At 34.8% G+C, this 21,900-nt stretch overlaps 1 protein-coding gene across 2 annotated transcripts in view; it reads right to left on the reverse strand.

Moving 5' to 3' along the window:
• Positions 1 to 7,226: 7,226 nt before the first annotated feature.
• Positions 7,227 to 21,900, reverse strand: part of LEMD3 (LEM domain containing 3) — a 71,614-nt gene continuing 56,940 nt past the window's right edge. For both annotated transcript variants that reach the window (XM_068971036.1, XM_068971035.1), the window contains exons 5-13: positions 18,518 to 18,597; positions 18,286 to 18,431; positions 17,068 to 17,169; positions 16,857 to 16,959; positions 16,011 to 16,189; positions 11,555 to 11,636; positions 9,677 to 9,782; positions 9,498 to 9,576; positions 7,227 to 9,280 (exon numbers count right to left, since the gene is read on the reverse strand). In XM_068971036.1, coding sequence (XP_068827137.1) covers positions 9,117 to 9,280; positions 9,498 to 9,576; positions 9,677 to 9,782; positions 11,555 to 11,636; positions 16,011 to 16,189; positions 16,857 to 16,959; positions 17,068 to 17,169; positions 18,286 to 18,431; positions 18,518 to 18,597 — 1,041 coding nt within the window. In that variant the 3' untranslated portion in view covers positions 7,227 to 9,116. The remainder of the gene's footprint in view (positions 9,281 to 9,497; positions 9,577 to 9,676; positions 9,783 to 11,554; positions 11,637 to 16,010; positions 16,190 to 16,856; positions 16,960 to 17,067; positions 17,170 to 18,285; positions 18,432 to 18,517; positions 18,598 to 21,900) is intronic.

Genomic DNA, 21,900 nt, shown 5'->3' on the forward strand with positions numbered 1-21,900 from the left:
GGCAGCTAGACTGTCTTTGAGCAGGCTGACTTTATCATAAAAGAAAATTATTTCAGTTTATGGCTTTGCCAGAGCCTTGAGAACGTCACTGTAGAATACACCTGACAGGCTTTCTTTGTGATTTTTCAGTCTAGTTCCTTAGTTGTAAATCATTTCCTCATCAGCTGTAAATCATTTCCTCATCAGGAGTACTCAAGTGTCACAGAAAAATAGAGGGGAAAAATATTAAACAGTATTTCAAAAAGTATATGGAAGCCAAAAATCATAATCAGAAGGTGCAAATTAATCTCACCTTTAGATCAATGGTTCTCAAAACTGAGTACGCCACCAGCATCATCTGGAGGATTTATTAAAACAGAGTGAGTGAAAGTTGCTCAGTTGTGTTCAACTCTTTGTGACCCAAATTCTCCAGGCCAGAATACTGAAGTGGGTAGCCTTTCCCTTCTCCAAAGGATCTTCCTAAACCAGGGATTAAACCCAGGTCTCCTTCATTGCAGGCAGATATCTTTAACACCTGAGCCACAAGGGAGCCCTTAAAACAGAGTACCAGGCCCCAACCCAAAATTTGATTCAGTAAGTCTAGAGGGGGGCCCCAAATCCGCTTGGACTAATATGTTCCCAAGTAATGTTTATACTGCTAATTGAAGAACCATATTTCTTGAGTCTCAATGACCTAGGAAACTTGAATGCATGCAGCTGGAAACATGTCCAAGAAGAAATGTTCGTAACTACCTTGCTTATAATAATAAAAAAAACTAATCTAAATGTCCATAGTTGAATGGATAAATCATGGTATGCATTTTGTAATAGAATACTATATAGCCATGACGATGAGTGATAGCTACATGCACCTATACAGATGAATCTCAAAAATGAAGCTGAGCAAAAACAGTCACTAAAGTATACATGTAATTTGATTCTATTCACAGAAAAGCCAAAAGCAGGAAATACTGTACTGATAAGAGATACATAAACATGTGGTAAAATGCCGAGGTCCAGCCTCAGCAGAGTCCAGGGATATCCTCAGGATAGACAACGTTGGCGAATGAAAACAGATAAAGAGATAAAGAAAGAGACACGGGGTGACCAAGCTTCTTCGAGCAAGGCCCATTACTTCATTCTTCGCAGGGCTTTTATACCCTGAGTTATACATACAGCAAGGTGAAAAATGCAGAGTCAACTCAACATTCCATCAGTAATAACTTTTATCCATATCAGGTTCCTTCCTGCCAAAGTCTTATTTTCTGTACATCATCTTCTATTCCGGAGGCCTGTTGATATTCCATGACCTCCTTTTGATAAAGGTTGGTCAGCCAGAACACCAGAACAATGATTTTCCCTTAAAGTGTTTCTTCTTAAATTCTTAGCCTGCGTCACCCTTAAAGTACAGAGTTACATTTTTATGGAGCAAAGATTCAGCAGGTTACAGCAAAGAAAGAACTTATTAACTCAAAGTCTAATGTTGCTAATGCTAAGGCTATTACTTGTTTTTTCTACATCCTGACTCTATGCACTCCCAGGAACACAATGGATAAGGGATGTGAGAACTTGGCAGCAAGCATTGCATAGGCTCAACAATGTTGCAAGAGTCTGGATAAAGCCGCCAAGTAAGCTAGAATGCTAACAGGGGGTTTAAAACACTCCCTTCATGCCCAGGAGATTTATCAACTAGAGCCCTAAGTTAACTCTTTTGGTCAGGGACAGACCCCTGCTAATGTCAGAAAAGCTGGTGAAAGATATAATAAGACAGATTCTGGTTCGGGGGTAGATGTTCAAGCAAGTTCAGGGGGTCCCTTGAGTCCTGATCTCACCTTTGCCCGTCAGGCCTCTTCCTCGTGACCTTTGCCATGGGTGGGATTCTCCACGCTGGCTCCCAGCAGTAAAATTATAATGAAAAATAAAGATTGATTGATACAAAATTCAGATAGTTGTCATCTGGAAGTTAGGAAAGAAAGAGAAGCATTAAAGACACTGCTGCTGCTCCTGCTGCTCCTAAGTCGCTTCAGTCGTGTCCGACTCTTCGCGACCCCATGCACTGCAGCCTACCAGGCTCCTCCGTCTATGGGATTTTCCAGGCAAGAGTACTGGAGTGGGTTGCCATTGCCTTCTCCTAAAGACACTGAGGCACTTCAAAGTTAATGTTCTAATTTTTAAATGATGTTGTACTTCAAAATGTAAGTAAAATATACACTTCCTAAGTGAAAGTCAAAGTGTTAAGTCGCTTGGAGCCTGTAGCTTGCCAGGCTCCTCTGTCCATGAGGATTTCCCAGGCAAGAATACTAGAGTGGGTAGCCATTTCCTTCTCCAGGGGACCTTCCCAACCCAGGGATCGAATCCACATCTCCTGCATTGCAGGCAGATTCTTTACTGTCTGAGCCACCAGGGAAGCCTTCATATGTATTCTAGTATGTGTGAGTTACTTCATAATGAAAATTTTTAAGTAAAATGGGAGGTAATGATCAGCTGTATTAGTTGGTGCTGAGTTCAAGAAAGGTGAGGACATAGAAATTACTCTAGAATTTGGCAAAAGGAAGTTTGTGGTGATCCCTAAAGAGTGATTTCAGAGGGGTAATAAGGACAGAATCCAAACTAGTACAGATTAATGAATATTAGAACACAAGACAGAAACTGCCAAAATCATAAGACAAGTGAAATCAAATACTTCAGGAATGCACAGGATAGAAATTAGTTCCAGCCCAAGGGCAAACAGTAAAACTTCCTAGAAGAGGAGCAACATTTGGGTATATAAAAGAAGGAAATGAAGCATGTTTCAGGCAAAAAGAATAGCAACAATGCCAGTAAAGTCAGAATCAAGCAAAAGTCAAGTATAAAGGGGAAGCGCAACCAGTGCAGTTTAGTTGTAGCACAGTGGCTGGGTGAGTACTAGGATTTAGCTAGAAACGTACAGGTTGTCTAAACTGGCACTGTCAATGTGGTAACCACTGGCTACATGTAGCTACTGAGCACTTAGAATGTGGCTGGGACAACTGAAGAACTGAAGGGAGGAGCCTGGTAGGCTACAGTCCATGGGGTCGCAAAGGGTCAGACACGACTGAGCAACTTCACTATGCAACTATGTAACTAATGTAAATTTAACAACTGATACCTGATTTAGTTATAGGAACATTTTAAAGTCTATTTGGAAGAAATTGGGTATATGAATAAACTTTTCAAACTGTAGATTTTATGAAACCTAAATATAGATCAAACATTTTCAGTGAAAATGTAGCATCTGAAAGATGGGCTATAAATAAGGTGACCATCTGTACAAGTTTTAGTACTGTAAGTTATACAACACAGGGTCACCCTAGCTGTAAACGTAATCTATATTCTAGATGTCAAAGCATGTAAAAAATTATTAATAAAATCTTTTATTACATATTGAGATAATAATATCCTGGATATATAAGGTTAAATAAAATGTATTAAGATTAATCTCACCTGTTTTTTTACTTTCTACAATGTGGCCATCAGAAATTTTAAAATTATACATGGTTGACATTATATTAAGTATTATACAGCACTGGTCTAGAGAAAGACAGGCCAACTTGAACTTTAGCTATTACTCAGTAGTAAATAAAGTCACTGAAATCTCAAAATATCCATATTAATTTTTTTTAAGTAAAAGGAAGTATTGTAGCACTTGGAACTATTAAACTAAAACTGCCCTTTAAAGTTACATTTTTTAATTAACTCAATAAATCAAAGGAGAAATGAAGTCACCAAGGGAAAAAAAATGGTTTTCAGGCCTATAAAACCTGACTAGCTTACAAAGGCTTTATAAGGGTATAATATACATCAACAAACTAGTTCCTGGTCATGTAAATGGCAAACCATTTACAAACAATCCTATTTAAAAACCAACTTTTGTATTTATTCCTTCTTTCAATAGTCATAGGTTTACAGATATACTCAACATCTCATTTTCTACAATCAGGAAAATTTTCAATCAGTCTTAGACAATCATAGGCAATGCTAGAACCTTGTGGAAGTTAGATTGGCCCTATCACCTTTCCTCCAACAGTGCCCTACACTAGAAAAATAAAAGTCAGAAGGACTATTTAGCCTAACTCTTGCAATTCTGGAAAATCTTATCTAGTATCCTGACTACCATCTGGCTCCCCAGCCCCCATGCCCATCCAAAATTAGGGAATGTCAACACCATCTAACCTGTTGCCCAAGCTAGAAATGTGAGTCATACCAAATTCTCTTTCAACACCACCCCATTCAAAGACCTTTTCAAATTCTACCCTCTTAATTTCAGAATTTTAATATCTCACCCCAACCCATATTTCCACAGAAGAGTCAAATAGCTATATATGGCAGAATTCAGATTAAATGAAATTTCTGTCTCTATAGGGACTCCCTCTCTCTCGGTCATCTAATTCACCTCTGTGGTTTAAACTCCCAAATTGTATCTATCTCCAGCTCAGATTTTTCTCAGAATACCTCAGAATTGAAAATCTAATCACCTACTAGGCATATCCACCTGGATATTCCATAGGCATCCCAATCTCAACATACCCCAAAATTCAATTAATCATCTTTCCCATCCAATTTCTCACTTATCACCTATTCTCCAAATATTGGATTAGAATTCCTATATTAGAAAATTGGATACCAATTTCTCTCTCAATATCCAATTAATTAAGTCCTTCCCATTTTATCTCTTGCATATTTTTCAAATCCTTTCTCCATTTTTCAGCCCAACAAATCCTCAGCTGATCTCCCTTTAACAACCTTCATCCAAATTCAGAATATAACCTACGTGTTCCATGAGCTGATCATCACCTACCTTTCATGTCTCTATATTGTCTTGTACTCAGTAATTGAACCATGAGAAACTGTGTGTAGTTTATACATGCACTAGGTTGTTTCTCCTCATCTTTCTTTCTCATGTGTTCTCTATGCCTTGTTCAGTCGCCCAGCGTGTCCAACTCTGCGAGCCCATGGAATGCAGCACGCCAGGCTTCCCTGTCCTTCACCATCTCCCAGAGTTGGTTCAAATTCATGTCCATTGAGTCAGTGTTGCTATCCAACCATTTTATCCTCTGTTGCCCCCTTCTCCTCCTGCCTTCGATCTTTCCCAGGGTCTTTTCCAATGAGTTGACTCTCTGTATCAGGGAGCCAAAGTACTGGAGCTTCAGCTTCAGCATCAGTCCTTCCAATGAATATTCAGGAATTATTTCCTTTAGGATTGACTGGTTTGTATAACTGAATCATTTTGCTGTACACCTGAAACACAATGACGTAAATCAACTATAATTTAAAAAATGAACAATTTTTGCCTCTTTCAGTTGCTGCTTGCTTATCTCTGGGCCAGCTATCTTTTTAGTAAAATTCCTAAGCCAAACAGATTTTGAATTTGTCTGTTGTATAATGATGTATAATAAAGTTGCTGCATTGTTGTTGAATATTCAGGGCTGATTTCCTTTAGGACTGACTGATCTTCTTGCAGTCCAAGGGACTCTTAAGAGTCTTCTCCAACAACACAATTCAAAAACATCAATTCTTCGGCACTCAGCTTTCTTTATGATACAATTCTCACATCAATACTTGACTACTGGAAAAACCATAGCTTTCACCATATGGATCTTTCTATACCTAGACGGCCTTCTTTCCAACTTTAAGGAGCATGTGCAGGTCTCCAATGTCCACCCATGCAAGAAACAGTAAATCTAAAGTACTCAGGTTCTACTGGTTTTAAAGTCTAAGAATCAACAAAATGCATCTATCCTGCTGCCCCAAGCAGAGATTCTTAGGTATAGAAATCTACAGTCAGGATGTATTTCTAGTCATAAAGTTTCTCCAGTGAGACTTAAAGGGAGTAGCTAGTCATGCTCACTAGACCAGCACAATGAGCATTATGGGCAGTTTCTTTAGACCACAACTAATGGTTTCTAATTTTCAATTAAATACCTGTTCTTGAACACCCTTTTCAGGAGTGGCTGCCAAAAGTCTGCTTGATTTACATTCTTTGTTGAGTCATCTGAAGAAGTGACTTGATGAGATAAGTCTAGGGAAAAAGGATGAAGCCACCATGTAGGTGACCTATAGTAATGTAATGTCACCAGGAGCAAGGAATGAAAATTGTAAGGTCAATATGATTAAAGGAAATGTCCTGGGCATATGATACTTCAAGACATTGTTCACTTGGAAATTACAACTTGTCATCCAAACAGCGAATAGCACACAAAATATAACAAAGTTCAATAAGAGGCTTCAATATTCACAGGATATTCAAGAATCTGCACACTAATGAGCATGAAAATGGATTTTGTAGTAACTCAGGTTCCACACATTAATTTTTATGAGCTCATCACAAGAACAGAAGCTTCCCTGAGAGCTCAGGGGAAAAGAGACATATCACTGTATCTATACTAATTCAAGTGTCTAATGTTATTAATACTTCATCTGTCCTGGTATCTTTTCCAACTACCAAGATACATAAGGTACCTCTCTATACTCCCAGAAGTTATTCTGCTTTCTTCACTCACTATATTTTCAACAGCACCTTTTAAGTAAGCTGTCTATATTCTTTCTCTAGATTGTGACCATCTTGACGATTGTGTCATGTCTTTTTCATCTTTGCACTCCTAACAAATAACAGTGCCTGACATTTGTTAGCAATCAATAAAATCCTACCAACTAAGTCAAGTCTTCTTTTTACTTGATTAAACCATCTAAAAATCTAAACCAATGCTACTCAAAGTAGCAAGACCACAGACTGTTTGTTTATGATAAGGCGTCTGAGCCAGAATGTGTGAAAGAATGGCTTCCTTTTTTGAGCAAGTCTTGCTATGAAAAAATGTTTAGCTAAACTAAGCAATGCTATCTGACCTATATTCTTGCACCACTTTGAGCCAAACACTTTGACAGTTAGACAAAGACATTTTTATAAAGAAAATTAACTTTATGGGTGAAAGTTAAAATTAACTTTCATCTACTTTTATAGCATATGTATATTTACAAATACCCAAAATGTTTAAAAATACAGGGATCTACTTTCACTGGTTAAAAAAATATAATAAAATAAAGACACAGAGCACTTAAAAAGTTTTTTTTTTAAAGCCAAGACACATTAAAAAAAACCTAATAAATTTTTAATTAGAATTTTTTTCCTTTTTTTAAACAGGACAAGTAACAGATTACATCAAACTTCAGAACTTCTCAAATATCTAGTTATTATACACATTCCCATCTGTCTTGCAGGGAGGGATCTTGGTCGGCTTAACAGTTTCAGGTAAAATAAGCTGCATAATAGTATATATTACAATAGTAAGTGTACAATGCTTACATGGAATATGTTTTAGAAGCAAGAAAAAGATGCATATGCATCAAAAGGCGACCTCTTAAAATGCCACAACTATTTTTTTACATTCACTCTTGTAACAGGTCACAAGATGGGGTCACTAAGCTCAGATAAATCACTGTGATGCACATAAAATACAGAAAGATTGGTTATTATATATATTATATATATATTTATATTTTCACACGTTAGCATCTGAGACATAAACTGAGAATTTAAAATTTATTCTCTTCAGATAACAAATCATTTTTTATTCTTCATAAACATGGTGCCCACAAAAGCACATAGGTAAGGCACAATAAGGTTTTCTGTTACAGAACAGTGTGCATCATGTTTATTTAACCAGGAAACGTGCATTAACTGTGCAAGTTCATGCTGCAAACCTAACACATATACAATTTTAAATAAAAGGAAACTGAGCTTTAAACAAAATCAAAATTGGTACAATTTCAGCTTTTTCACATATTCATTTGGACTGACAATGATATATCAACAGGTTATTTTTAAAAAGCCAATTGCTACATTACAAGTAAACTTTACTCCGTTAACTATTTTAATCTGAAATCAAACCATAATAAAGTAACTTTACTGAAACAAAGTAAATACCCAGGCACAAAGTGACCATCACTCGTGCATTTAATATACTGCGAACTTTCATAACCCAAAATTGTGAACGGAATTTTTCAAATACACATTTTGCTGCGACAATGTGCCCTGTTTTAAACTTGACATACGACAGGGAAGCTAACATTTCATTAAATTATAAATAGATTGGGAAAATGATTTAATCCCAGCGGTACTATGTCATAGCCCTAGTATTTATAATAAATACAGCTTTTCACAAAATATTTTCCCAATATCTGCCAATTGCTTTTTTATTGCTCACATAAATTTGAATCTATTACAACTGATATTGGAACTTTCACACAAAATCATACTCAGACATTTTTATATAAAACCTATAAAAGTTATTTTAAACTTGTATCTAATACTTCCAGGTGTTTGGCTGTTTGATCTGTATGATAGTACAGCCATATGTATATATGTGTGTGTATATATACACATATACACATACACACATATATATATACATACACACATATATACACATACATATATATACACACATTAGATTATGAATAAAATAGGAAGCTTATTTTACTGCTTTAATGCAGACATCCTCACAAAACAGACTACTTTGGCTGTCACCAGCATTTATACATATATACAAAAGCCAGTTTAAGTACATGTACATCCACTTACACGTTTATGTAACCACTAAACCCGAATTGATTTTCCCATATTCCAGCTGTAGCAAATGAATCTCTTACAAGCAATAGAAACCTAAGGTTAAATTGGGAAATTAATAGTTTTACCACATTAGCCTGTAAGGAACTATTTAGGTGACTGTATACAAAAATTCACAATATCAGTTTACAGGAAATTATGGAAAAACAAGAAGCCTTTTCCCCATGCTTTTGTGTGGTTATTCAAACACTTCTTGGTGCAAAAATACAACCATCACATCTGAAAATGCTTAATAAGGTCAATGTTCCTCATGCAAAACTTTTAAGTGCATTGGCTTAACTGAACTCCAAAAACTGAACAAAACAATTACTCTATCTACTCAGCATTGCTGCCTCACTGCTAAGTCCCTTTGGAACCTTAAGATTTCTGGAACGTTCAAATAGAGCTGTATTCAATAAAAATATTACATACAAAAAGCATTTAAAAAGGGAGACAGGAAGCCAAACAGGAATTTTCCTACTGTAAAGAACAGTCTTAGGAGTGGAAGAAAGTCTTTTCAGGAACCTCCTTGAGAATTGGCTAGGCCAGTCCGAAGACGAAGATGAGACATAGAGTTCATGTGTTTATTTGATGGCTTCAAGGGAGTGTTGCAAGTAAGAGCCTGGGGAAAGCGATGGTGATATCTATCTAGTCGTAAATATTTTACTGTAACCAATTTCCCTGTTGTAAGATAAAAATAACATTTTAGATCTGTGTGAATGTGCTTAATATTAATAGAAATCAAACTGTGGTAAAAGACAAATGAACACAAAAAAAAAATCTAAAATTATTACTCTATAAATGATAACCTAAGATTCTTTCATTTAAAATCTGGTAGAATTTAACAGTAAGCCATAATTTATCTTTTCAAAATGTTTGTAGTATTCAAGTTTCTTACCATCAAACCAAGAGCCATGCAATGCCTTAAAAGCTTTCCCAGCATATTCTGGAGACAGACATTTAACATATACACAACCCTGTAATATTTTAAAAAGAAAACAAAAAGGAAGAAAGAAAGAGTCTTAGTTTAATAGCAACAATTCAACATGAAGAATTCAATAGTGAAAGCTACTTTACCTCACGAGAGTTCTTGTCTACTGCAATGTGAACAATGCCATCGTTATCACTGCATTTTTCTAAAATTGCTTCTTGAATTGCCAAATGCCACTGATCCCCTATTTCCCTAAAAAATTAATGAAAACAAAAATCAACAGCCACATTCCTACTCAGAAAGAAGTTTTCTGTCTCTTCAATGAGTGCATACTAAGTTGCTTCAGTTGTGTCTGACTCTGCAACCCCATGGACCGTAGCCTGGCAGGCTCCTCTGTCCATGGGATTCTCCAGGCAAGAATACTGGAGTGGGTTGCCATGCCCTCCTCCAGGGGATCTTTCTGACCCAGGGATTGAACCTGTGTCTCTTATGTCTCCTGCATTGGCAGGTGGGTTCTTTACCACTAGCATCACCATATACCTAACTAGAATTAGGATAGCTTAAAAACCATATATTGTAAAAAACTAATAGTATATAAATGCTTGTTACTAGCAGTAGGTAGATTTTAAAAATGTTGGCATTCAGAAGTCCCAGCTATGTTCTCACTTTCCGGTGTAACAATGTACAAGCTGAGGCACTGAAGGATCAGCCTACCATAGCAAGAAGGATCAGCCTACCATAGCAAGATAAATATGTTTTCAATTTTATGTTTAAAATCCTTTGCACTTACAGTCATTTCTCTTTTCTATCTAAACAAGTGTTAACAAACACTTCAATGAGTTGTGGTAAACTTATAAAAGTTAAGGATTATTTTTTAATGACATTTTCAAATTCCTAACTTAAGGAAAATTCTTAGTAAATATTATATTCTGTGCTGTTTTTTCCCAAAATATTAGAAACTTTATACAGGACAAACATTTTGCAAAAATAAGTCACTTTACTATTATGAAAGAGGTTCTGTTATAGTAACACACATTTGTCTTTCTTGTGAGATACAGATGGTGGGGCAGAGGAAAAGGCCATTCCACTTCAAATCATAAATCTTCATCTCAGGTAATAAAGTCCTGGGCTGGCACAGACTTCCTAATCTCTAAGGTATGGGGTAAGACTCCCAGTAGAGGGATCACCACACTGTCATTTCTACCTCTGCAAAACGAAGGGGGTGCGTGTGTGTGTGTATGCTGACAGTGCTTTGTCACATTAACAATTTCGCTGTTATTTAGTCTATCGTATTAACTATTTCTTGAAATAAATGAGTTATCAGATGGGAATTATACATATTTTATATATAATACAATTTCCACTATCAGCTTTTTTTTAAAAAAAAAAAACAGAATTTGATTTGTCCTATTATTGGACAGATAAGCAGTCACCTCTAGGAAGCAAATTCTAAAGATTATTACAGCTTATATGTAAAATATTATGGATTTTAAAGAAATAACTTTTGACTAGACTATTTTCTGGAATGCACGTGTCACTGTAATTATATAGAAAAGTTTCTCAATGGTAAATGGACATAAAAGTTCCTCAAATATTGCAATGACAGGTAGACAAATCTTATAGAAAGGAGGGTATGTACATCCTTTGTAGAAAACTTTTTATAATAAGGGTTTGGAAATTTTAAGACAGCAGATATTTTTATTTATATTGCCTACAGAGGCAAAGAGTGGTGGCAAACATGACATACATTTAATAAAGGATACTGTTATTTATCATCATATTTGTCATTAATCTGATTCAAGCCATCTGTCTTCTATAGATTCACAGTAAATACAAAGATTTTAAAAAGTTTTTCAAATCATTATACACCTGTGTCTTTTCGGAAAACTTTGTTTCAAATTTTGGTAGTTAAGATTCAGAAGTAAAAGAGATTTTTCAATTATAGACACAGCATTATAAGACTATCATGTATTTTTCATCCAGATATTTAAAAAATTGCATGTACCTTTTGTCATAATACTTACATAACTGGATCAAACATATTTCGAATCTTCAGACATGGCGTCAAACTATTTGGTGGTGAATTTCTTCTATCTAAATGAAATGCTATTAAAAAAACAAATTAGTTTTACTATTTTCCACTGTTCCATTTTATTGAAAGGTATTCAGTCAGTTCGTTCAAAAAATATTCACTGCATGCTTTTACTATGAGCTAGATCCTTGGATCAAGGTGAAAAAGACAGACACAGTCACAAGACAGACAAAGAGTCACTGATCTCACACTTTACAGTAGGGGAGACAGATGAAAAACAGTATCACCAAAGAAATTATAACTGTGGCAAATTCTAAGAAAGAAGGGTATAGAAAGCTGTCAATGTATGTACTTAAGCCCATTTTTGAATATCAGATAACACTAAGGAGGGTGTACCTATGGTTGATACTTGTTGATGTATGACAGAAAACCACAAAACTCTGTAAAGTAATTATCTTTCAATTAAAAAAGAAAACATTTATGCTGAAATCTAAAGAATAAATAAACATAGGCAGAATAAAGAGAGGTGTAAAGGACATCTAAAGCAAAGGTGACAGCTTATACAAAGCCCAAGGCAAGAAGGAACTTGATATATTCAAATAACTAAAAGACAGTCACTGTGACTAGAGATGGAACAACAGAAAGATAACCCTGAAGATGCTGGATTATGGAGGACTATGTAAGCTGCATTAAAGTACTTGGATATTACCATAAGAGCAATGGGAATCCACTCAAATGTTTTAAGGACAGGAACAGTAAGATGGGATCTCTTAAAATTTTTACATAGACTGTTATGTGGAAAATAGATGGAAGTAAGAAGTGAATGCAAGGAGACCAGTTAGAGGTTATTATGTTGTCCAAGAGGGAGATGATAGTAACGTGGATAAGACAGGTCAATGATGAAGATGGAAATAAGTGGACAGAATCAGGACATTATGGAATAGATTTGACATGACTTGTTTAATGACTTGTTTAATGTAGAGACTAAGGCAGAGATTAAGGATGACTCCCTGGTTTTTGACAGAACCGACTGAAGAGGGGACGGTATCATTAATTAAACAGGACACTGGAGGAGAGGTCAGTCTGGAGAAAGATGACATTATGTTCGTGCATGTGTTGAAAGTCTGGCACTTCTTAGTACAGAAGACAAGTACACAGCTGGGTATAAAAATCTGAAAGTCAAAACAGAAGACTTAGTGCATGATATAAAATTGAAAGTTATCAACATATATATAGCAAATGAAATTGCAGCATAGGATCGTTTGAGAAGACCAGGAGAAGATAAAAGATGGCCTGGAAAAACCTCAATACTTAGAGGTCCAGGAAAATCTGGAAAAGAAGAATTAAGAAATGCTAAGAAGTAGGATGAAAATCAGAAGAAAGTGGCAACCACAAAACAAGAAAGTACCAAGGCAGGTTCAATTGTGAATATTGCTCAGTAAAATAAGGACAAGAAAGAAAAATGTCCATTGAAATTAGCAACATCGAAGTCTGAGAGCTATTTCCTTGAAATGATGGGGATGGATAACAGATTGAAGTCAGCTAAGAATAAAGTAAAGACAGTGAGTAAACTGTTTAATGCTATTTGGCTATATGCAGGTAGAGACACAGGATGACAGCTACAGGACAATGTATAGTGCAACAATGTGTTTTAAAGATGAGACTATAATATGTTTAAGTGCTAATGAAAAGATCCAGGAGAAACAGGAATTTAAAACACAGTAAGGGAAGATATTTGAGAAGACTAGAGGGAATGAGATCCAGAGGGATCCTCTAAAGAGAAGGGCTGGGTCCTTGTTAAGTGAGATAGCTCCTTGATTGCAACAGGAGGTAAGGATGAGCATGTATGTGCGTTAGTTGCTCAGTCATGTCTGACTCTTTGCAACACCATGGACTCCTTTGTCCGTGGAATTCTCCAGGAAAGAATACTGGAGTGGGCTGCCAGTTCCTTCTCCAGGGAATCTTCTCAACCCAAGGATCAAACCCAGGTCTCCCACACTGCAGACAGATTCTTAACCATCTGAGCTACCAGGATAGAACAAATTCTGGTAATTCTATGGATTTGGTGGTGGAAATTTGAGGCAGGTACAATCTGATTGCTTCTATTTGAGTCATCAACTGAGAATCAGAAGACAGAGAAGAGCAAAAGTTTGAAAAGAGGGGACAAGATCTAAAACTGCTATTGAGTAGAATAGGAAACTGAAGTGACTAGCAAAAAATGGTAAGAACAAGAGAGGCAAGTAGTACTGACAACCTACTTGCAGTTAATTATTTATAAAGGTGCCAGTCTGCCAAGTGGTTCTGACCTTCCTTGCTATGCTCAGTCATTAGCATATAGACAAGCAGAGATACACAGTTCCATCCTTGGTTGGAATTTACCAGGGTAAGATTAAGGACAGGTGATGACAGAAGGGTACTAGCAAGAGAGTGACTGAAAAGATGAACCAAGAAACTAAGATGGACAGGAAAAGAAGTAAAGATAGGAGAAAGGCTAAAGAACTGGAGAAAGAATGTACATTGAAGAATCAGAGATTCTGGAGTTCCCAAATACATGGAGTAGAAGGTTGAAAGGATGAGTTCATGACAAAAACCAGAGTGTATCAATTAAAGATTTCAGAAGTGTCAGTAATAAGAAACATCTGGAGTATGATGGAGGTATAGTCACTAGATATGAAAAATCTTTGCCAAATCTCACATCAAGAAGGTCTGTGAACCTCTAGCACCTTCCGAACTTCTCTAGCAGTACATAGATTCTGTTCTTAGATGACCTTTTAGCTGTAGACAGTCTGACTTTCTTGAAATTCTAATAATGACTTAGGTTAGCAGGGGTTCAACCAGAGAAAACAGAAACATTCATATCACCTTATTTTAGCCTACACCCAAGACTCCAGAAAATAAAAGACCTGGAAGAAACTATCCCTGGCCAATTCTAGTCAGAAAGTAGTCCAAAAGATCAAACTGATTGATCTAACTAAACTCTAATTCCCATGGCTTCTTTACTCTAATGTAAAGAAACAGTAGCTACTGAATGATACATTTTAAATACCTCAGGAGCTACCTTTGGGTCCTTCAAATGAATGCTATTTATTCCAAACATGACATTTGTCAGAAGCATAGATAATTCTTGTGCTTCCCAGTAGATAGTGTTTAATTTTTAACTGGTGCTTTAAAATACCTTTAGACATACTAATATTATCATCCGTTTCTTATTTAAGTACTATTTAGAAACTGAACTGAAAATTCAGTAAGGTTGATTATTTAACAGTTACTTGGGGAAAGTACCATTAAATGACAATAGCCTGCAGTGGCAGTGAACTCAAAAGACTACTGTAACTATTATACCAACTCTTCAGACACGCATCATTTTGTTATTTAGCCACAACACTCAGTTGTGGGATATCTCACTTCACTGACCAGGGACTGATCCTGGACCATGGCAGTGAAAGCCTGAAATGCTAACCATCAGGCCACTAGGGAATTCCCCAGCATGTACCCTTTAAAGCAAAGAGTTAATTAGTGTCATCTTGGCAACAAAGCTTCATTTTTATGCCACGATTATAGATCCTATTACTCAAGGTCTTTGAAAGTGAAACTCAATTAGAGAAAAAAGGGAGAGATTGGATTTTATTTCAATTTCAAAACAATTAACCTACCTTTCCCATATAGTCTAAGTATAGCAAGCATTGATAAATATGCTTTCTATCCAACAAGATTAAAAGAAACTCAACTCACTACTAGTTCTGAAATACAAATTAAACTAGCCATGAGATTTCTTTTTGCAATTAACCATTAACATACAAAAAATTGAAATGTGCTAACAGTTACTACTTGTAGAGGTTTGGGTACATAAGGCAACCAAACACCAAATCCTCCTATAAACTTATATCTGTTTTTGCAACTATACAAACATTAAGAAAAATATGGAAAGAAACCCACAAAAGTGACTTGGCATGAGATATGCAAGTATCTCATTGGTGAAAGACTCTTAATGAAAAAGGCAAGCAAAAATAGAAAAAAAGAGAAGTTAAAAAGCTATGATTTCACTTACATATGTTTTAAATATAAAATAAATATATACTTGTACATATATAAATATGTATATATAAGTAAAATATATATACATTATATATTACAAATTATCTGCACAAAAAATATCAGGGGAAAAGAATGCAGTTAGATCTTTAATACTAGGTTGCTTTTAGTAAGTGAAAGAGAAAAAAATCAAAGTAATGTATCTAGTACTATATCACTGTGAGGACAAACCATGTCATTTGTATTAGCACACAGAAAAGTGGGAGGACAGTAAGAAGCTAACACTGATCCTTCTATTGGATGGGGCTGTAAGGGAGCTTTGCCATCATATATCTTTCAGCTGTACTATTTTAAACACATAAGAATTTTATATTTGAAAAAATTATCTATTTTTTTTGTTGTTTAAGCATACATACCTTGACCTTGCCACACTTTAGAAGGTATTACTAATATTTTGTCACAGGAGGCAGAAGGCTGGATCCACCGCCAAACTAGAAAGTCTGCACCACCTATTCTTCGTGTTTCTGTGCGAACTCTAGACTCATTAGCAGCAAGGAAGTCAACAGCTCTATCCCAGACTTTCTTCATTTTCTTCCTATCATTTGAAGGAAAATGACAAATTTACTATCATCTTTGTCATCTTTTTCAAATATCAGTAACTGAAGTAGTAGTTGTTATTCTTAATTAGGGCTGTTCTTATCAATGCTTATGCAGTTTTTTCCAAAAAGATTAAGGTTCCTGAAACTCTCCTCAGATTTACCATATTTGGATGTCCAGAGGTGGAACAACGCATTGGTATTTTCCCCTCTCAAAAGCTCTACTGATGATTCGGATGTGTTGCTACACATCTTACACAGGTAAGAATGCTGCTCTAGGGTGTGACATCATCTTTTATTTTCAAGAAGTTGTTGTTGAATTCTTTTATTTAAAAAGCTTCATTAACAACGAAATAAAGTATTTTAAAACATTAGTAAAACATCACTGGCTACTGTCTGTCTCTGTTTATTTATCAGGATGTAATTGAAGGAAATAAGGTAGAGACTTTTAAGAAGAAAAGTATGCTTAGAAATCCAATTTGTCTATTATGCCACTTAAAATCAGGCCGATAATAGATGAAAGCTTAGAAAAGAGTTTAAAGTACAAAAAGACACCTGTATAGTAAAACAGCTATTATTGAGAAGGGTCATAACTCTCAATGCAATTTTCATGACCACAGAAGGTAACATTCTGATTTACTTCAACTCATAATGCTTTGAACACACCTGTCATGAGGCTGTATTAAAGAATCTCGCACATGGGGAATAGGCATGTAAGGCTGTAAATCTTTATTTTCCTGGCAAGCTTCATTATGACTTCGTAAAACATCTGAAAGTAGATCAAACAAATTTATAAAGAAAGCAACTATTGGACACCATGTAATTTATCACATGATGACTATTCTAGAAATAGTTTAGATTTTTAAAAATACTGTACCTATAATCTTTACCACCATATCATACATCTGCCTTGTTTCCTCTTCCTCTTTTGTCCAGCGATATTTCATGTAACGCAGAACAACACAAACCATCACTACACCTGTAATATTTACATATATTGTGTTTTAAAATCGTGTTCAGTGGCATTCAGTAATATTTGTTGCAACCTGAAACAATTGTCAGCTGTTAAATCTGGTATAACAAAGTAAAGGGAAAAAAAAGCCATTTTGACAGTTTCTACAGTGATTATTTTAACTGCCATAATGGGATAGTGGAATAAGTCTTCAAGACAGTGGTTTGATTTAGCTACATAATAAAATTAAGTATAAAAATTTAATTATTAAACATTTCCCAGTGTGTCACTTAATCTTCCCAGAAAAAAACATTTCTTCTTTAGGTTGACAATTGAACACTGATTATTCCATTTTTTTTTAAAATACAAAGTAACATGCTTCACAAACCTTTTTCTTTGCAGCATTAAGCTACTAGAAAAGTGAGTCTTATGAGACTGTAAACATTTAATTTTAAGTAAACTAAATTATTTTTAAAGGACTTGGGTAGAAAACAGAAGATATTTCTAATAGCCACATAAAATTAGGAGGTCTGAATGAAAATTTTAATTTGGATAAATAATATTTTTTAAATGAAAAATAATTTTTAAAAAGTTAATTTCTAACCCAGTATTTTAAAAATAAGCTAATTTTTGTATCTTCCTGCTCTATTTCCTAAAGTGGATTTCTATCTATGCACTGTATTTGCTTTTTCTGTAACATTCATATGACCAAGTCTGATTCCTACTTCTCATAGCACTGTTTCCTAAGCCCTTAGAATGATACTGACATTGTGTGTGTGTTAATCCCTTCAGTTGTGTATGACTTCTTGCAACCCAATGGATTGTAGCCACCAGGCTCCTCTGTCTATGGGATTTCCCAGACAAGAATACTGCAGTGGGTTGCCATTCCCTTTTCCAGGGGATTTTTCAACCCAGGGGTCAAACCTGGGTCTCCTGCGCTGCAAGCAGATTTCTTTACCATCAGAGCCACTGGGTAAGCCAACTGACATAAAACCCCTCAATATTCCTATATCTTAGTGAAGACTTCTGGATGTGATTTATAATGACAACTATCACAGAAGTATATTCTCAAACCTGGCATTTGATGAAATACAGATACAAAAATCTAGACTACAATGTATCTTTCTCATTCTCACAACTTACCTAAGCATAACAACAATAACCTGTGGGTGACAGTAACAAAAGCACGTCGAAAACGACACCAGAAGGACATCTGTGGCCTTGTGGATTGTAAAAACTGAACATCAACTATATCTGTCAATTCTTCCTCAGGGCCATAACCAACACACCTATGCAAAAACAATTACGGGAGAATTGAGAGTCAAAACCACCGCTTAGACTACAAAACAGACAAAGTAGAAACCAAATCTTTTACCTTATTCCAACATCTTTCCCATTTTCAAAAATCCACTGTAATGAGATGTTAAATATATCTTCATATTCAGGACCTAAATCCTAATAAGAAAAATGAAAATAACCTTAATAATTCACATTCACTTGATTTTATGTGTAAGCTGTCCTATAAATAACATACCTTATATAACACTTTAAACTACATAATAAAAATTTATTATTCAATACAGAAAAATGAAAAGAAATAAAAGAAAAAAGTCACCATTTCCCCACCTCCCTAAGATAACCACTGTTAACATTTTGCTATGCTTTTTCATTTTTTATTTAAAAAATAAACTTAGATTGTTTTTAAACACTGCTTTTCAAGTATCATGGCAAGAGTGAATTAGTCATTTTTTCTTTTTAATGGAACACTATTTGTAGATGAACAAAATGACAAATTACTTAGACTTGGTTTCACAGCCATTTTCTCAACAAGGGAATGAAATATGCCCATCAGTTTCAGAGAAACAACTGATTGTGTTATTCACGATAAAATTAAAGCTTTCAAATGAAGTAAAAAGCAGAATTTTAAATAACTTACATCCATTATTATGAGCTTAACAATTTCACAGTGCTTAAAAAACTTTTGAAATAAAACTGTGCTGTGATTTTCACAAATGTGACTTTAGAGTATAGCATATTAAAATGTGTCAACATTTGGAAGATCTGAGTAACTAGTGATCCAATATTTTCAAAATGACCAATCATAAGCTATAAAATCTTGCATAGGTAAAAGATCCATTCTCACTGCAAAACAGATGAAAAAGCCTTAGTATGAAAAGTATGAGTATGAAAAGTTCACTGTCATGGTTTTAAATTCTATACTACACTACTCTTTAAGAAACTATTACTTGTAGAGTTTTGATGCTGTATTAAAGAAGAGTATCTATCTGACTTGAGAATTAAAATACTTTTCCCTGTTTTGACTACCTATCTGTGTGAGGCTAGATTTTCGTGATGTACTTCAACCAAAACAGCATCACAATGGATTGAATGCTGAAGCAGATATGAGAATTCAGTTGTCTTTTATTAAGCTGGACATTTGCAAAAATGTAAACTGACGCCACTTCTCACTAAATGTTTTTACTTCAGAAAATAGTATTTTTCATAAAACACACTATTTATGCTAACGTAATAAAGTCATTATTCTTATTTTAAATGAATAAGTAAATTTTAAAATGATTTAATTTCTAATATGGCAAATACATATCTAAATAAATAAATACATACATATATATTCTACAAATAAATGCCATTTAGGATCATCAGTAATTTTAGGACTACAAAAGGATCCTGAAACCAGAAAGTTTAAGAAGTGCTATGCATAAGTGGATTATGTATTTTCTAAATCAAAATATTAAAAATGAAAGTGGTGTTGTATTATACACACTCTTTTTTCTACTTGCTTTTATTCACAGAATGAACTGGTGTTGTCAATGTATATCAGTATAAATATTCACGGCACAACTCCAATTTTTTCCAGCATGGTAGTATTCCATTGTGTGGTTATTTTACACCATCACCCTCTCACTAATGAACATGAAATTGTTTCAATTATTTGAGTATAACAAATAATACTGTAATAAACATCCTTAAAAATTCTTTCATTCAAAATATTAACTGAGGGCCCACTATGTGCCAGGTACTGTTCTAGGACCTAGAACTGTAGCACTAAGCAAAAAGCCAAAATTCTCCACACTCATGGGAACTTGTATTCTATTCAAAAGTATGTCTTTATATACTTTTGGAAGTGCAAAAAAAGGAATTTCTAAAAGTAGAAACAAGAAGTCACTTTATAAAATTCTTTAAAAATATTTATATGTAATAGCTACTGCATTTTAGCAACAGATTCTTCAACAGCACTGGAAATTACAATGTTCTCATTTGTTCAGTTTACTTTCTAATGTTATTTCAATATATCAAATTTGAAAGTATAATAAAGAATTTTATGAAGCAAAACTAATCTTGCTAGGCATCATTTCTTATGTGTAACTACTGCCAGGATTTTCAGATGCTAAAGATAACCTATAGGCTATTTTTTTTAAGTGTGATAATTTCAGCATTATTTATAAATACCAGAAAATTTGTAGTCAATGTTAGCAATTAATTATTAAAAGATGATTTCTATATGAGATCACTTCTGTTGGATATTATTAAATTAGAAATAATCATGATGAGAGCTAAATAGCTATATACTTTAAAAAGTAAAATACAGCATTCAACTATTACTAATTATGAAAGATATACACTCGTGAATAAGAACTAAAAAATAAGAAACAGTAAATTTTGTTTAGTATTGCTTCAAAAAGTTATGCAATTATACAAGATAATTTCAGGCAATTTCTGCCCTTTTTTTAATTTATTTTTTTATTAAAGGATAACTGCTTTACAGAATTTTATTGTTTTCTGTCAACCTCAATATGAATCAGCCACAGGTATACATATATCCCCTCCCTTTTAAACCTCCCTCCCAATAATTACTGTTTTAATTTCTGTAAGTAGACACCAGAAATCACTTTGCATATAACTAAAAAATCAAACAGAACTCATATTCACTTACTCTAAATTAGAGAAGATTAAAACTTTGATAAAGAAACATCATATTTCTGGTTATACTGCATTGATGAGGATTAGATAAAGCACAAGCAAAGCAAGATTTTGACAACTCCATACAACAATATTAATATGGGAAAGACTAGAGATCTCGTCAAGAAAATGAGAGATACCAAGGGAACATTTCATGCAAAGATGGGCACAATAAAGGACAGAAATGGTATGGATCTAACAGAAGCAGAAGATATAAAGAAGAGGTGGCAACAATACACAGAAGAACTATACAAAAAAATCTTCACGACACAGATAATCACGATGGTGTGATCACTCACCTACAGCCAGACATCCTGGAATGCAAAGTCAAGTGGGCTTTAGGAAGCATCCCTACAAACAAAGCTAGCGGAGGTGATGGAATTCCACTTGAGCTACTTCAAATCCTAAAAGATGATGCTGTAAAAGTGCATCATTCAATATGCCAGCAAACTTGGAAATCTCAGCAGTGGCCACAGGACTGGAAAAGGTCCGTTTTCACTCCAATCCCAAAGAAAGGCAATGCCAAAGAATGCTCAAACTACCCCACAACGGCACTCATCTCACACGCTAGCAAAGTAATGCTCAAAAATCTCCAAGCCAGGCTTCAATAGCATGTGAACTGTGAATTTCCAGATCTTCAAGCCATATTTAGAAAAGGCAGAGGAACCAGAGATCTAATTGCTAACACCCACTGGATCATGGCAAAAGCAAGAGAGTTCCAGAAAAACACCTACTGCTTTATTGACTATGCCAAAGCCTTTGTGTAGTTCAGAACAA

This window comes from Capricornis sumatraensis, chromosome 4 (assembly GCF_032405125.1).
Source record: "Capricornis sumatraensis isolate serow.1 chromosome 4, serow.2, whole genome shotgun sequence".
NCBI lineage: Eukaryota > Metazoa > Chordata > Mammalia > Artiodactyla > Bovidae > Capricornis > Capricornis sumatraensis.